Source organism: Cyprinus carpio, chromosome B2 (genome assembly GCF_018340385.1).
Source record: "Cyprinus carpio isolate SPL01 chromosome B2, ASM1834038v1, whole genome shotgun sequence".
Lineage (NCBI taxonomy): Eukaryota > Metazoa > Chordata > Actinopteri > Cypriniformes > Cyprinidae > Cyprinus > Cyprinus carpio.
The window spans coordinates 25,933,425-25,950,568 of NC_056598.1; the positions used below are offsets into that span (position 1 = coordinate 25,933,425).

General features: G+C 36.3%; 1 protein-coding gene across 3 annotated transcripts in view; it reads left to right on the forward strand.

Moving 5' to 3' along the window:
* gpc5c (glypican 5c) overlaps nucleotides 1-17,144 on the forward strand; it is a 116,954-nt gene that overhangs the window by 42,258 nt on the left and 57,552 nt on the right. The window contains exons 4-7 of one of the 3 annotated variants that reach the window (XM_042718915.1): nucleotides 8,117-8,262; nucleotides 9,988-10,047; nucleotides 10,975-11,097; nucleotides 14,689-15,113. In XM_042718915.1, coding sequence (XP_042574849.1) covers nucleotides 8,117-8,262; nucleotides 9,988-10,047; nucleotides 10,975-11,097; nucleotides 14,689-14,848 — 489 coding nt within the window. In that variant the 3' untranslated portion in view covers nucleotides 14,849-15,113. Of the gene's footprint in view, nucleotides 1-8,116; nucleotides 8,263-9,987; nucleotides 10,048-10,974; nucleotides 11,098-14,688; nucleotides 15,114-17,144 lie in introns of those variants that run through there. The other 2 variants (XM_042718913.1, XM_042718914.1) reach the window with 2 other exon arrangements.

The following is a 17,144-nucleotide window of genomic DNA, read 5'->3' on the forward strand; positions in this document are numbered from 1 at the left end:
AGTGTGTATATAAATGCTTTTTATTTATTCATAATAGAAAATTATATCAGTAATCACTACATGTAATTTTTTTTATTTTATGTAACCCCAAGAAAATTATGGCTTGTTACTAGAAAAGCTAATATTTTGCATGGATAAGTAGCAGTGGTTTAGTTTTGTTTAGTTTTGTTTAGTTTTGTAATTTTTTAATTTTAATTTTAAGTTTTAATTTGTTTTTTATTTAATTTTTTTAGCTTATACCTTAATTTCATTAGTTTTATTGTATATATTGTTATTTTTGCTTTGTTTTTGTTTTATTTAATAGTTTTTATTTAGGATTATTTGTATTTTATTTTATTTTGTACTTTATTTTTATTTTATGTATTTTCATTTCATTTCATTTCTCATATAAAATTATAGCCTTTTACCCGAAAAGCTACTCTGTTTTAAATATAGTTAAGTTTCTTAACTCCGGCCAACACTAATTGTGGGTTGATTCAAATTTAACCAGTACTGTATCATAACACTCCCGTGCATCAGGGACGTCGATAGTGACCCAGATTCTAAAGAAACTGAATGGAGACGTTAACAGAAGCCTGACCTTTAGATGACATGGAAGAATGTCCTCATTCTTGCTTGTTTATGCTCATGCACATTTTTGGTTCTTAACCAGAGTTATGTCTGATTTGGTTTCCCACTGCATCATCTTTCAAAATTATGTTTACATTGATATTTTGGGGAGGCAGTTACATTAGAGGCTGGTGACATCCGTTCGCTGGGAAACCAGATTGCAAATCATATGTGAATGATTATGACAGACTGCCGAGAAACTGGAAATATGCTCGTAAACAGAATATTTACAGTTTAGAGTGAAATGTAGAGGAGAGCAAAGGAGATCTGAGGGGACAGTAGAGGAGAGGGACGAAGTGAGGAGAGGAAAGGAGAGAGGCGAGGAAAGTGAGCGTAACAGCCGCTGAGTCAGCCAGTCTGGGGTCAGATCCTCAGCAACCGTCTCTTTGTAAAGAGAAGTTTTTTAAGAGAACTATGAGAAAGAGGATGAATTATATCTGGGAAGCTTTCTGAGGTGGAGTGTGTGTCCAGACCACAAACTTGGCTGAGACAGACTGAGGAGACAGTTAGCATTTAGGAAACATACAGTATATAGCAATGCACAGTTCAGAAATGTCCATTGCTACAGGCAATGTGTTTGTTTGTTGTTTGTTTGTTTGGTGGTTGTAAATTCCATTTACAACTTCCAGCTGGCTCTTCCAGCAATCTTCGTTGGATGTGCCACATATTAAATCTCACTGTCTCTCCCTTTTTCCTGAGGGTGTTGTGGGTTAGTAGTTAATCATCTGGGCTGGTAACTGAAATTATGAAATTAATATGAAATAAATCCAAATGATTCATTTTATTTTTTTTTTTTTTTTTTTTTTTTTAAAAGAAAGTGTTAGTTGCAACAGAAACATTTGGGTTGTTTTTGATTAAGTAATATGTTCGTTCATTTAATAATATAAAAATTATATAAATATTCAAAAAAATTATATTTTTTATAACAAATAATGACAAAAGCGATTATAAAAATGTTTTAAAATCTGACTTTTTTCTTAAAATAAAAAAAAGTATAATAAAAAAAGTCAAAAGTAATAATTAGTTGCACAAAACCAGTTTAAAATAGTTTAAAAATATGATTTAATATAAGTTTTTTTTTTAAACAGTGTATTTATTGAGCTGTAACAATATGCAACTAATACAACAATATTGTAGTTCTTTTTTACATATGAATACAAGGAAAAAAACACAATGAAAAAAAGAAAAGTAAAACGGCACAGGTTATTTCAGATAGTGACATGGTATGGGAATTTGAGAATACAAAACATGCATGCAGGCATATAATGATTAAAATAAGGTACGTATAAAAATTATATAAATATTTTTTAAATATTGTTTTATTTTATTAACTGTTTTTCTTAAGAAAAATAGTGTGGAAAAAGTGGTTGCACAAAACTTTTTATATTATTTTGTGTTTTATTTTCTGTGTATTTTTTTGTTTGTTTTGTTTTGTTTTTTAAACGAAACTAATTGCACCAGATTGTAGAAGAGCCTTTGGGATGTAATTTCAGCTAAATAAGCAAAAAATTATGATACCATTTTCAGTTTTCACTGCTGATTTCATGTACTTCATGATATTGAAACGTACGCTTGGCCAACTGTTCTGTCTTTCCTTTTTTAAGTAGAAAGGAAGGAACTGACAAACTTTATACATCACACTGCTCAAAAATATGTTTTTTTGGAAATTAGGAAATAAATCAACCTATCGGTGTCGTCTTATAGTTGTCTTTGTTCTTTTAACTTGGATGGAGAAAGTATTTTAGCAATTTTTATCATCAGAGATTCTCAGAATTGTGCCATTTGATGTACGGCACACATAATCAAATTAGTAGCGCCATGGGTCTGAAACTGTTTGCACTGTTACGAGAGTAGAGTGGAGATGCAAAGTTCACAAATAAATCACACACACATACACACACACACACACAAACACACACAAACACACACACACACACACACACATACACACACAGACAGATCATTAATCAGCTGATTGTGTATGTGTGAGTATCAGCGTGGCAACAGTGAAGCCAAACAAAGCAGCCAGAGAATCACAGTTCAAGCACACACTCAAGCCAGACCTACATGAAAAACAAGCTGCTAACTAAACAGTGAAGCTGGCTTCTCCTCCCTTTGCTGGCACAGCCACGGCCTGATTCTGAACACTGTTTAATTCAACACCACTGAGACTCTCTCTGATATTGTTCAAACAACGCTGGCATTTAAAAATTAATTTTGGCATTTCTTCTTTTAAAATGTGAAGCAGCGGTTAGATGTATTTTCTTTTGCAGTAGAAACATCAGTGTTCCTCTGTCACTGGCTTTGACAGTCTGCACATTCCCACCTGATTTAGATCAGAATTTTGATTGCTGGAAGTGATTTAAGTGATTTTTTTTTTGTGTTCTGTATCATAAAGATCTATCTGTCTATCTGTCTGTCTGTCCGTCCATCTGTCCGTCTGTCCGTCTGTCTGTCTGTCATCTATCCATCTATCTCTGTCTGTTGATCTCTGTCTGTCTGTCTGTCTGTCTGTCTGTCTGTCTGTCTGTTGCTCTTTGTATGTCTGTATGTCCGTCTGTCTGTTGATTTCTGTATGTCTGTCTGTCTGTTGATCTCTGTATATCTGTCTGTTGATTTCTGTATGTCTGTCTGTTGATCTGTCTGTTGATCTGTCTGTCTGTCTGTTTTATTTCTATGTCTGTCTGTCTGTCTGTCTGTTTGCCTGTTGATCTCTGTATGACTGTCTGTTAATTTCTGTATGTCTGTCTGTTGATCTGTCTGTCTGTTGATCTTTGTAAGTCTGTCTGTCTGTCTGTCTGTCTGTCTGTCTGTCATCTATCTGTCTATCTCTGTATGTCTGTATGTCCGTCTGTCTGTTGATCTCTGTATGTCTGTCTGTCTGTCTGTCTGTCTGTCTATTGATCTCTGTCTGTCTGTCTGTCTGTTGATCTCTGTCTGTCTGTCTGTTGATCTCTGTATGTCTGTCTGTCTGTTGATCTCTGTATGTCTGTCTGTCTGTCTGTCTGTCTGTCTGTCTGTTGATCTCTGATCTCTGTCTGTCTGTCTGTCTGTCGATCTCTGTCTGTCTGTCTGTCTGTTGATCTCTGTATGTCTGTCTGTCTGTTGATCTCTGTATGTCTGTCTGTTGATCTCTGTATGTCTGTCTGTTGATTTCTGTATGTCTGTTTGTTGATCTGTATGTCTGTCTGTCTTTCTGTCTGTCGATCTCTGTCTGTCTGTCTGTCTGTCTGTCTGTCTGCCTCTGGAGCAGATTCTTACATCAACAAACTTCATCACACACCATCACCACACCATGTAACTCAATACTCCCCCAGAGAGAGAATTACACAAACATGACGATTGAAGAAAAAGTCTGTCTTTAAAACAGACAGTTCTCTGAAAAAGATATAGATTGAGCAGTTGGCACATATAAAGATCACATGCCTTAAATTAGACTTCCTTATAGGGCACTTCAGCCAAACACCCGTATCCAACCACAAATACACAGTCAGTCTGTTACCCAAGGCCAGGCGCTCACAGCTCCCGCATGTGTCTTCCTCTGAGACTCCATCCACGTGGGATAAAGCACCGTTCAGACCCCGTCTAATCACACCCGGAATGTTTCACACACTGGCATTTCACAGATATTACAAGGACGGACAGGTGCACGCATACTTGCCAGACAAGAGCAAACCTCTGCTTTCAACAGTAGGTAATTGAGTAACAGTTGACCAGTGGAATGACCCATTGTGTTTAGCGTCACAGATCAGGGTGTCGCTGAGGTCACTTCTGCCTCTCTCACATACCAGGGTTTTTTCCTGCATAGAGAATTATGAGGGGGCCACCTCCGCCAAATTTTGTGCCGCCTCTGGTTGTCAACAAAACTCAGGCAGTCACGTGCAAGCGTCATTGAACAGTGTCCATTAGGCTTATTAGTCCAAAAGTGCACATATTTGGAGTAATACTGATATATTTATACATGTTTACTGGATATTTTAATTTACACAGAATCATCATTTCTATTCATTTTCTTCTTATTTAAGAATTATGATTTGTATTAGTTTTTTCCAGCGCTGCCTGCCTGTATTTTCTCTTCCGTGATCGCTGTTCTGATAAAGATGAAGCTCATTCACTGGTCATGTGTCAATCATATTACCCGATCACAACCCGCACTGTCTCTTCAGAATGACAAGCTTCCATATCACTTCCGAATCCAATTCCATACATAAACCCAGAGAAACGCTTCTACACACAAAACATGAAGCTAATTAACACACAATCACAATAATATATGGTTTGTATGTGATTTTCATGAGATTTTTGGGGGTATTTTCATAACAATAAAGAATGTTTATATGAGAAATGCTAAGCTGGTGTAGCTATTAGCTGAGTATAAAAGGTTACAAATAACTTATTTTAACAACATTATATGACCAAAATCCACTTTAGATCGCAATCGGAAGTTATTACAAACACATAATGGTGGTTTGAAGTGAGATTTGAGTAAAAGTGTAGTATTTATTTTATTAATAGTCTTATGTAGCTTGATGCTAATGTTAGCTCTAATGCACCAGTAACCCTGCTGCATTTAAATTTCATGATGCATACATTGTGTGCACATGATCAGGATGGTACCACCTCCGCCTCATTTTGAGCAGGGAAAAACCCTGCATACACATGTTTAATGCCTATTTTCACATGCTTTCGATTATTTAAAAGATCTGTGTTGTCGTTTAAGACTCTGGCTTTTTGCTGTAATGTGGTGTTATAACAAATTGTTCAGAAAATATCTCCATTAAATATAATGTGTTGTTATGGATACTAAGGAACAAGTTTACTTTAAAAAGGGTTTTCAGAAAACATAAGTGCTTACACTACAAATGTGTTTTTGACCACCTCTGAGTGTTGATAAAATGAACAAATCTCAAAACATTCTGTGCCCCATTTACAGGAGAAGGAGATCTGGAGAAGGCCGTTGGGTTCATTCTGGGCCGTAGACATTTAGTTTTTAACATTATGTTTCAGACTTTGCGGATTTATTGAATTTTTATTGACTTATAAAATTAGCCAAGCCTTACAGGAAAAAAATTCCCAGACTTTCTGAATGGAAAATAATTTGATACTGGACACTGGGAAACTTCCGGAGAAAAATTCCATTCATGCATAAAGAAGCTCATGTAACTGCCTGAATCTCAGATTAAAAAAAGGTTATTTTCACTTAAATATGATTATTTATTTATTTATTTATTTTTATTTATTTTTTAATATGCAGAACTGCCGCTGATTTCTAACCTCACTTACATAAAACTGACTAGGATGAAGAACAGAAATGATCCGTGGAACAGGATAAAATGCATGATGGTTCAAGGATAACCATTGTGTGTTTGAGATACTCTGTCCAAAATCCACCGCTGGGTTTATTTGTGGGGAAACGATGGTTCCCATGCTGTTCGTCAAAAAGAAGGATGAAAAATATTTACAATAGAGGGTAAATCAATAAACTACACAAAATACAACAAAATCAAAACACAAATATTTTCCCAGCACTCCCACATTTTTGGCCGATATCCATAATGCCTCATTCTCTTTAGGCTCAAAGGCTTCTGAAAGTAAAAGAAAGACACTGATTCGGTTTATTATTATTCATTAAAGCTGATATTTAAAACATGTCAGTGTTTAATAATGTAAGATCATTAAATGTGCTTATATCAGGTCTCTTAAATATACTGTAGTTTAATAAATGCTTTTTATGTTCTTTTCCTTTAGCCTGGTGTTGTGTCCAGAAAGATATCTTATTCTTATGGACTGTGTGTGTGTGTGTGTGTGTGTGTGTGTGTGTGTGTGTGTGTGTGTGTGTTGAGAGAGTTGTCTGCTGTTTGTGGATCTTGGAATTAAACTTATATAATTTCACTAACTTGTAGTGAACAGATTGATTTAAAGACACTAAAAATTTTATTTTTAGTTTTATTCAGGAGAATAAAGCTAAACTGTAAAGTTTGTGGAGCAGATGCAGTTTCATTGTTGGGTCTGAATCAAACCTTGATCCCATTTTTGTGGTAGTCTAGTCATTTCTTTGCATACAGTGGTAAAGGCACATCTCACTCTCAGATATTTTTAGTCATTTTTAGATTTTACTCAGGACTTAGATTGTTATTTAGGATATTTAGTCTATAAATGAACTTTTCTACTACTGAAGGCCATCCGTTCCGACCAAGTTTTCCAGTTTTTTCAAGTCATTTTAGCAGTTTTGTTTTTGAGGACTTTTTAAGAAATTGGATATTGCAAGTGCAACGAAACATTGCCCTGATGACCCAAATGTTCTAAATATCATCATTAAAAATATACATGAAATGTACGTCTTTTTACTTCAAAAGATTACTTTAAATTCTCGTTTCTTGCCATTTCTTTGTTATTATTTGTAAATTTTTAGTGAAAATTGTTTCTATTGTCAGAAAAAAGTTACAAAGCTGTCACTGGGACAGTGCACTAAAGTACAAAAGCTAAAAGGCCCTAAATGGTGCATATTTTGTGCCATATTAGTATCTATTTTGAAGTGTACATATTAGGACCTTTAGAAAAGAATACTACCCCAGTGACAGTTTTGTACCTTTCTTTCCAATATTACACCATTTATTTCAGTGTATTTATCCTGCAGAGTTGCACCTTGTTATTCATTCAGGTGGCAAAGAGAGTGACAGAGTGACGGTCTTTTTCCTGTCCCCTATGTCCCCATATATCCAGAGCAATGACAAATGATGCAAGAGATAAAGATTTATTAATGCCAAATAAAATTGTCATTATTAAAGGTGACTGATAGGAGAGGGTCAAAACTGAGGGTAATCATTTGAATCACTGTAGTCGAGTCTGCTTTGACTAATGGACTGGTGACGTCTGCCGGAGCTTTTAGTGGGATGAAACGGCATTGATTAAATGTGTGTGTGTGAGAACAAGGAAGACACAGAGGTGAAGGAGGTGTAGATATAAAAGCAAATTCAAATTGAGATCCTGTGTTACAGCAATAGTCTATAATGAGATAAACTGGCTTATACACAGACACACGTTTGTTTTTCCATCAATTTTCCATTGACTTGTTATTAGACTGAGCTAATGATATTTTTTGGCCCCTAACCCTACACACGACCCTCAAAGAATCCTTTCTGCATTTTAAGATTTTTATTAAGACGTTATTTCGTTTGTTTATTAAGCTGTTTTCCTCATGGAGACCGTTGGCTGCTTCCCACAGTGTAACTGATTTCAGGTTTTTACTATGCTTGAGGATATTTGATCCCCAAAATATAAGCAAAACCAGAGCCAGGCACACATGCTCAAACACACCACACACACACTGTCTCTGTCTGAGGTCTTAATCAATTCATTCATTCATGGCTTTAATGTGATCTGTTACTGTCTCTGCTTTTCCATTAGTTTAATTTATCACAGAGACAAACACACTTACGTCATCCGTTCTGTCTTCCTGAAGGGACAGAGCATAACTCTCTCTCATCTGTTTCTCTCTGTCTTTCAGGTGGATAAGGTATGTGGTCACTCTTCAAATGCTTCTTCAACCACAGTCAGGACGTTTCCTCCGACTGCAGTCACCCCTCCACCTGCCAACAGCTCACAGGACGTTCCAGGAGCCGATAAGATCGGCATGTTGGCACGCCTTCACAGGTTAGACTGGATCCCAAGACTCATTTATTTACCACTCTTTGCTATTTAAAAGCCTTGAGGTAAAAAAAAGTGAAAAAAGTCATGTGACATACAGCCAAGTATGGTGACCCATACTCAGAATTCGTGCTCTGCATTTAACCCATCCAAAGTGCACACACACAGCAGTGAACACACACACACCGTGAACACACGGAGCAGTGGGCAGCCATTTATGCTGCGGCACCCGGGATGCAGTTGGGGATTCGGTGCCTTGCTCAAGGGCACCTCAGTTGTGGTATTGCCAGCCCAAGACTTGAACCCACAACCTTAGGGTTAGGAGTCAAACTCTCCACTAGGCCACGACTTCCCCAAGTAGAGGAAGTAGAGTAGAGTATCATAGGTAAATAATAAATTTGAAATGCACCAATATTTACATTTATATTTTAAAAATGTGTCCATCATTTCTACTATCAAACACACTTTTGCAATCTGGCATATAAAGACATTATGACATGTAAATAAAAATAACCCTTTATTATCTGTTTAAATCAGTTTAATCAAATCTATTCCAATAATAAAAACACTCATTTTGAACAATATGGCAATGACCACTAATATATTGTGCATCTGTATTAAAAACTCCTCTACTAGGCCCATGATTCCTTGCTGTCTGTAATAAGTAACACGTCATGAAGTGTGTGTAAATATATATGCAGCTACACATGCTTTGAGCAAACAGACACACCCCCAATTGGCAAGTGTCTCTAAAGACACTGATTTAAAAATATGCTATCGGACATTTAACTAAGTGTCTTCAGACCCGTATCTTGAAGGTCCTCACACACGCTGCAGATAGCCCTCACTAAGTGGTAGGCTGGCAAGGACGGTGCTGTAGCTGGCACTGAGACTGCAGGAACAGACTGAGATAAATGGATTAGTTTTTTTTTCCGGTGTGCAGGAGTCATTGGAGCAGAGGACAGCAAACACTCATCACCATATGGATGACATCATCTCTCTGCACTAAGAGCTTTGGAAATGCTCTGGCTGGCAGGCCTGGAAATTTAGCAATTAAAAATTTACAATTATTTTTAAAGAATAGCTTAAGCGCTCCATCATTGTTAAAAACAGAGGTCAGAAAGCAATGTTAAATGGAATAAATTATAATGGACTATTAGGTTGTCTGTTATGCCCATGTTGAACCTGCATCGACATTAATAATGGAGCTCAACAGCAGGGTTCTGGAAGTAAAAATTCATAGTTTATAGTTAATTTTAATGGATGAATTTTAACAAAACACATAATGTTTTTGAAGCATTAAAGCAACATGAAACCCAAAATGATTCAATTATGTCATTAATTCCCTTAAAATGTTTGATAGATCTCTTTTTGTCTAATTTTCTAATACTTTTTGTTGTGATCTCAGTGCTTGGTCTGGTTAAGTTTTAACCCTCTATGTTTATTTCTGATGGAAAAGTGAGGGAAAAGTACTTCCTGAATCCGCCTGGTTGAGTTTCATTGCTAGAGTGATGTGTCAAATCTTTTTTCAGGTCTGGTTTTGTTGTTGATTGGTTTTTTTTTTTTCTATGTTTTTGTTTTTTTTGTCTCTTTTTCTCTATCATTCATTCCCTTGTTTTTTTTGTCGCCCTTTGGTTTTTTCCATCTCTCTGTTCTCCCCTCCAAACTGCTTGCCTCGTCCTCCTCTGGACTGTTCCATTGTCTTGTACTGGGGGGTTTGACCGTTATCAGTTCACTCCCTCTGAAAACCTCCAAGAGCGATAGAAGTAGAACTCTGAAAAAGGTTGCACGGTAAGCATGAATACATTTACTAAAAAGTTGCATTTGTTTCTGATTATCTTTCTTAAAAATTTGAATATGTGTGTGTACTTTCCTTGGGTAATATAAGTTAGCTCCAATGCTTTTTACCCATTTACTACAGTTACCTTACCAGTTAGGGTGTTTTCACACTAGTAATTTTAATGAAAATCGTGTCCTTTTGTCATTACAATTTGGTTTGTTTGGTTGCTGTGGAAGCTGAAAAGTTGTACCCAAGTCTGACTATGGTTCATGTGGTTTCCTGTGTGATTCACATTTGGTATGAATGCAGTCTGGCCTAATGTTTGCATGTGAACCACTAATGTTAACACATAATTATTTTGTTCGATATTGACTCTGGATGTTATTTATAAAATGAAAAACTGAATGTTCTTTTTTAGAAATGTGGTCTGATGGGAGAGGGATTTAATCGAACTTGGGTTCAAATCAAGCAAACAAACCAAAGTGTAAAGAAAAGTTTTAGTAATTTTAAATTCAGGTTGCCTGATTGGTTCCTTACTAAGCATGTGACCCATAACTACCTGCATCCATGCTGTTGTCTCTGTAAAGGTTGTCCTTGAAATAAACATGTTTGGACAGACAATTTTTCATTCCTATCTCTCCACCAAATCCATCTGACAGTGGGACCAAATGCACACACTCATTTAATTTATTTATATATATATATATATATATATATATATATATATATATATATATATAATATATATATATATATACTTTCATATACTTATACTGTAAAGTAATATTATATAATGAAATGCTTAAATAAGCCTTAAATATGTTCCTAAAACAATGGGTTCTCTGGGTTTTATCTTTCAAAAGCATTTAAAAACCTTAATGTTTCACAATGTTACTTATTATCTGCATGTGTTGTTAATTTATTGATTTGTGTCTTAGGGAGTTTACGGGGTATATCTCCCGGTATAAGTCTTTCTTCTCCATACTTCCGGAGGCGTTGTGTGAGGGAGAGATGGGCGTTGACGAGCTCATGTGTTGGAGTGGAGATGACGTAGTCAAAAGGTGAGCCATTCAGTGTGTTCAGATCAATTACTTTTCAATAGGAAACTCGTTTTGAGGTTAGGACAAAGTGTAAGATCGACTGTGTATGTGTGAGTGCACAACACATCACGTTATTTTTAAAACTAATTATATTATCTCTTTTGACAAAGTTGGTTTCCTTTAGCCTGGTCATGCTGGTCTGCTGGCACAGTGTCTTTACACAGCCAATTTCAAAATTCAATGTAAAGACTCAAACCACATAAAAGCTATACTAAATTATGTCTGCCCTGAGCACCTCAGCCCCTAGTATCTGTCATATTTTAAGTGTAAATGCATTTATGCCACCCCTGAAAATCATTAAACTGAACAGACTGTGTAAAGACTCCTAACTGCCATTTCAGAAGCACTTCAGAAAGATTTTGGGCACTTTTCAACTTGACCAAGCTGAAAGACCAGCCAGCTTAGGTTAGTTTAAGTGTGTGTGTGTTTTTTTTTAAAGCAATGCAAACCTGAAGTTATACAGTCATAGGTTTGCCAGCTCCCATCTGGCTCGGGTCTGGTATGTGTATATGGGCTCTCAAGAACAAAGAAACACATCATTGCAAATAATCACTCAAGAAAGTACGGACGGAAAAGCCAAATGCACCCACAGAGCTCCTCCATTAACAAGAAATTACCTTTGGGCCACACCGACAGGCTCCTAATAGATTTCTAACAAATCAGTTGCCCCTCAGAGAAAAGTGTTTACTTTGAAAATGGATGTCTGGCTCCAGTTTCATGCCTCAGAAGATGACTCACGCTAACTACCAATGACAAACGACTTAACCGATGTAAGGTAACACAGAGGATTGCTGTTGCATTAACAGCAAGGAGACATTGAAGTTGCCAAGTTTTGATTTCTTTGTTTTCCCCCACGTTATCTCCCTCTCTTGCCGAATTCTTCAAGTTTTTGTCTCAGAGTGATTTGGGTTAGTTGTACAGCGCCAAGGCTGTTTTGTGGTGTTTGTGGCCCAACGAAAGTCTCTTTCTCTCACATCCATCACTCTCTCGTTCTCAGAGAGGTCACACGGCAAATGACGATCTGTATTTCATTTGCCCGCTGGCTTCACTTCTTAAGCACCATCAGCAGAACATGCAATTATGACAATATTCTCTCTTTCTCTCCCTCACTCGCACTCTTTCCATCCCCTCGTAACCAAATGTGGTTGCCCTACCTCCCATCGATCTCTATAGCAACCAACCAAATTCTGGCCATCAACAATGCAGCGCAAAAGAAAAAGACTGATAGAAATAATCTGTACAGTATATGGCTTTCATACATGTTAATGCCTTTATTAAAAGTACTGGTGGTAGCATAGTGTTAGATGGTAATATTATGGTATACTATGGTACTGAATGATTTGTACTGTGGAGATATTGGTCAAAAGTATCAGCTTTATAGAACACACTGTATTTTTTAACCTGTGCTTTCTGTAAGCTTGTGCTTTCTGCCTTCTGTGGGGAGGAAATTGTGCACTGGTGAATCATTCCCATAAGACCGGGCATGTGTATTAAAGCAAACAGGGTTGATTTAGATTTCTTGTTGACTTGGAGCAGCATGTAAGAACTGTGATCTACAGTAAAAACATACAAAAAAGAGTTGTCTTTTCTTCATCCCTTTTTCTGTCTGACTTTTTTCTTATTACTCAATTAATCAGTCTTTGAAATTTTGCCTAACAATCTGTGTTTCCACCAGAACAGTCTGTCTGCCAGCGAGATGCAGAAGAGAAAAAATACAAGATATTTGTTACATTTTGTGTCTCTTTGGAATTCATGTAAATGTCTAGACTTGTTTAGACCAGCTAGAAAACTTTTTTTTTTTTTTATAGTAGTTTTAGCTTTTTAACAGTTCACCTTAAATCATCCAGGGTCTCTGTGACTCACTTTGGATGCTCTTTCACATTTGGGTTGGTGTTACTCCACTTTGTATCCTGCTAAACATTCATATGCTGATCAGATGGGTAGTGTGATGAAGTGGCTGAGGCTATAAATTCAAATCACAAGGGACAGTCTATAAGCCATCAACACAGTGCTCTTAGGGACAGTTCCACTTGAGTGAAGTGTGCTAGAGTACACTAAAACATATTTTACAACAGAGCTCCTTAACAGTTTCTACACAGCAGATCTTCCCTCTCCACTCTGGACTCCAAACTAGACTGGTGAATAAAGTGATTGATAATCTCACATTCCAGTTTAGATTGAGTTTAGATTTAGATGAATCCCTTTATCTGAGATTTGATCCCTGCTGGTCTCAGAACTTGAGTCCAAACTGAATAAGATTGAAGATAAGGTATCTCCCATGAACCACATTATTTGAAATCTTCCATCTCTGTATATCAGCACTGAATTCTGGATACAACTGTCATGCTTTTAAGACCATGATTTTTTGTTTTTAAAAATTCATTCTTAAAACCTTTAATATAAAGCTGAGCACTGGTAAAACATCTATTTTACAATATATACTACAGTATACTATATTATACTATATTTTCTGTTCATCTTTTATTTTATCCTTTGGATAACTGCACACACATTATAATATCTATTCTGTACATACATAAATACATATAAAAACAAGATTTTTTTGCCAATTTTACCAATTGTCAATGGAGAAAGATGCATTTTGCTAGCAGGTGACAATATTATGAATGCATTGGTTTCTAGCTCATTGCTTTAGAAGAGATAGTTAAATCACTTTTTGTGTCACATCAAGTTTTGGGTGTTTATGTATCCTAAAAGTGGCATAGTTCACTCAAATATGAAAACTGTCTTTATTTACTTATCCTCATGTCTTTACAAACTTGTATTACTTTGAAACAAAGATATTATTAAAATTTCTCTGCGCTTTTTGTCCTTCCAGTGAAAGTAAAAGGTTTTTTTTTTTTTTTTTTATTTATTTTTTTTTTTTTTTTTTAAATGCGGGCTTGGAACTTGGATCAGGAGTAAATTATGACAAAATTAAAATTTTTGGGTGAACTGTCCCTGTAAGTTTTATTCATGCTGACAGTGATTTCATCGCTGTACTGTTTTTTATTAAAAAGTAAGTGAACTTCACTGTTTGCTCTCCCACTGGTAGTCACTGCTCATTACATGAAGAAATCAGCTCAAATTAATCACTAATATTAATTTTTCAAAGAGTGGTAGCCAGAGAGAGGAAGCTAGACATTGATAAATAGACAAGATTTGAAGACTTGAGTGAATCCAATGCAGTGAGCACCTCTGAAGGTGAGGGTCGTCCTGCAGAAGAATGCAGGGAGGTCTCTCAGGGGCTGCTGTGCTGAATCTGGGTCCCCTGCGGCCTGGAGCCGGAACAAAGGGCCTCCTGTGAGCTCTGTGTGGGAAACAGTGGAGGAGAGAATCCCAACGCCCAGCCTGGGAATGTGCCCTCTAAATACATGGAGCAAAACCCATACAGAGAGAATAAATATTGCACACACACATGGATGTCTCTCTCTCTGTAATTGTGTCACATTCGCTTCATCAGTCAGATGTACGTGAAGGTTCATGTTCATGCACAGATGACTTCAAAGCATGTCAGATGGGATGGTGATTTGAATTCTCATTTGTTTTCAGCTCTTTCATGCTAGTCTTCTGGAAATGCTCAACGGCAGATATCAGACACGAAACGGCGACATTGCGAGTGTGTGTTTGCGTGGATGTGGATCTGTCAATGCGTGTCCGTTCTCTGGTCGTGGTTCTGGAGGACTCTGGAATGTTTGATCAGAGATTCTGAATGCTACAGATTTTTATGCCCGCACGATAAACCAGTTGTTTACCATTCACACATCTGGAAACCATTCAGTCAGCCTGATCTGCTCTCTCTCTCTCTCTCTCTCTCTCTCTCTCTGCTTCCTTCTTTCCTCGTACTCAGTATCTCAGTGCCTTGTTCTGTCTCTTCCTCTGTGTGTGGCCCTCATCCACAGATCACACACACCAGTGAGACACATTTAAAGTTGTCTTTCTAATCTCAGTAATCACATAATCAGTAATTATAAATGTTGAATTTCCATCGTTATTTTATTTTTTATGTTATTTTATTTTACTGACAGGCACCTGCTTTCAAACATGCTTGAAAAATAAATATTTAGTTATTTATTTAGTGTATAGTATTGTATTTTAAACTTTTTTACTTGTTTACCTCAGAACTCAAGTCGAAGCTGAATAAAACCTTTAATAACCTTAAATTCCTCATTTGTAAGTTGCTTTGGATAAAAGCGTCTGTTAAATGACTAAATGTAAATGTAAAGTAGTATAATAATATTATTATTGCTATCAGTGGAGAAGAATGTAGTATGCTTTTAGGGTTTTTGTTTTTTCTAAGAGACGAAAACATATTACAGCCACAGTTTTCTCCATTGTGTTGATAATTCAGATTTTTGTGTGTTGATATAAATGGTGATGCTCAATATGACATTTATTTACTTTTGAGGTTATTTTAATATCAATATTAAACACAACATATGATAGCGAATTTTTATTTTATTTTATTTTATTTTGTCAAAGGACTACATGCTGTTTATAATTAGTTCATATTAATATCTATATACAGTATGTAACGTTTAAGATTTTTTTTTTTTTTTTATTAAATTGCAAAAGAGTGTTTTAGGTTTGGGTCAGTAATTATAATTAGCTTTCTATAAAAGCAGTAGAAGTCTTTGGTATGTCCTCACATGGACTTATTGAATGTGTATGTATGAGTGTGTGATAAGTGGTCATATTTAATAATGTAAATCGAGACAGCTGAGTGCACCCTGGGATAGAGGACACCTGACCTATTCCCATGACCCACATACATACACTGTGGACCAGAACACACATGCACAAGCAAGTTTTGGAGTTAGTTATTGTCTTCGGTGATCACTGCAGTGACATAATGACAAATAGACAGAAAGAGAGAAGACTTTTGCTTTCCATCACCTTTTTAGACTGTATTCTAAAGGGAGGGTGTACAATTAGCTTTAATTGGTTGTTTTATTGGTTGATTAGTCCTGACGAGAGTCTTTGTAGTTGCCTGTCTGCTTGTTGCTTTTTTTCTGGCATCTATATTTGCTTTGTTCTAATTAACAACACTGTTCTCACGTCTTTGTTGAGCTCTGTGCTCTAGAACCCGTGAGACTCGCACGTTCTGGAACGTGCTTCTGGCGAAAGGACAAAAACAATCCTCCCCTTATATAAGACCCTGAATTTAATTATCTAAATCAATCCGGGGAGGGGCACAGACGATTCTATTCCACATTTCATTCCAGAGACGCATGGCTGAATCAGATCCGATAACATCACCTCAGGGCCCTTCAGAGGCGATCCACAAGCGGTGTTGAAAATCAGAAGTTCGTACAAGAGATGGGCGAGACATTACAGACTCATCAACGCTGGGACTGTAGAGCAGACGCTGAGTTCATTTGGGAGTTGGTCAGCCTGGTTGGATTTTTGACCTTGTAGAGAGAGAGAGAGGAAAAACAAGCGGAAAATCTGTTGAATGTTACTGTACATGGCAAGACGAAAGAATTTTAAAAATGTTATCATTTTCAGTTGACCAGACCAGAAACATTTTCCCCGGCTGGATATTGGCCACATGTTGTCTTGTTAGCAATTATTGAATGCATGTTTTGTTTTTAACCAAATATATATTTGGTTTTTAATATATATATAAAGTGAGCTTGTACAGTTCAAACAGATAAGCATGATTTCCCACCTTTTCCAGGCTGGTTTATGAAGGTACTGGTCTAGTTGTTTAAGGTTGAGGGTTTATTATTTTATTTTTGGCAACTTTTCTCATCATGTGTCTTTTTCCAAGCTGAAATATTTTAGTATCATTTTGCAATGAAGTTCAATGTGTTAACATTAGATAATGCTTCAGGTACACATTACTTTACAAAATTTGTTAATTAGGTTTATTTTACATTCATACATTTTTACATTTTAATTTGTGCAATCACAAATTAATAACAATTTTACATAAGTTTGGGGTTGGTAAGATTTTAAAAATGTTTTTAAATATGTCTCTTATGATCAGCAAGGCTGCATTTATT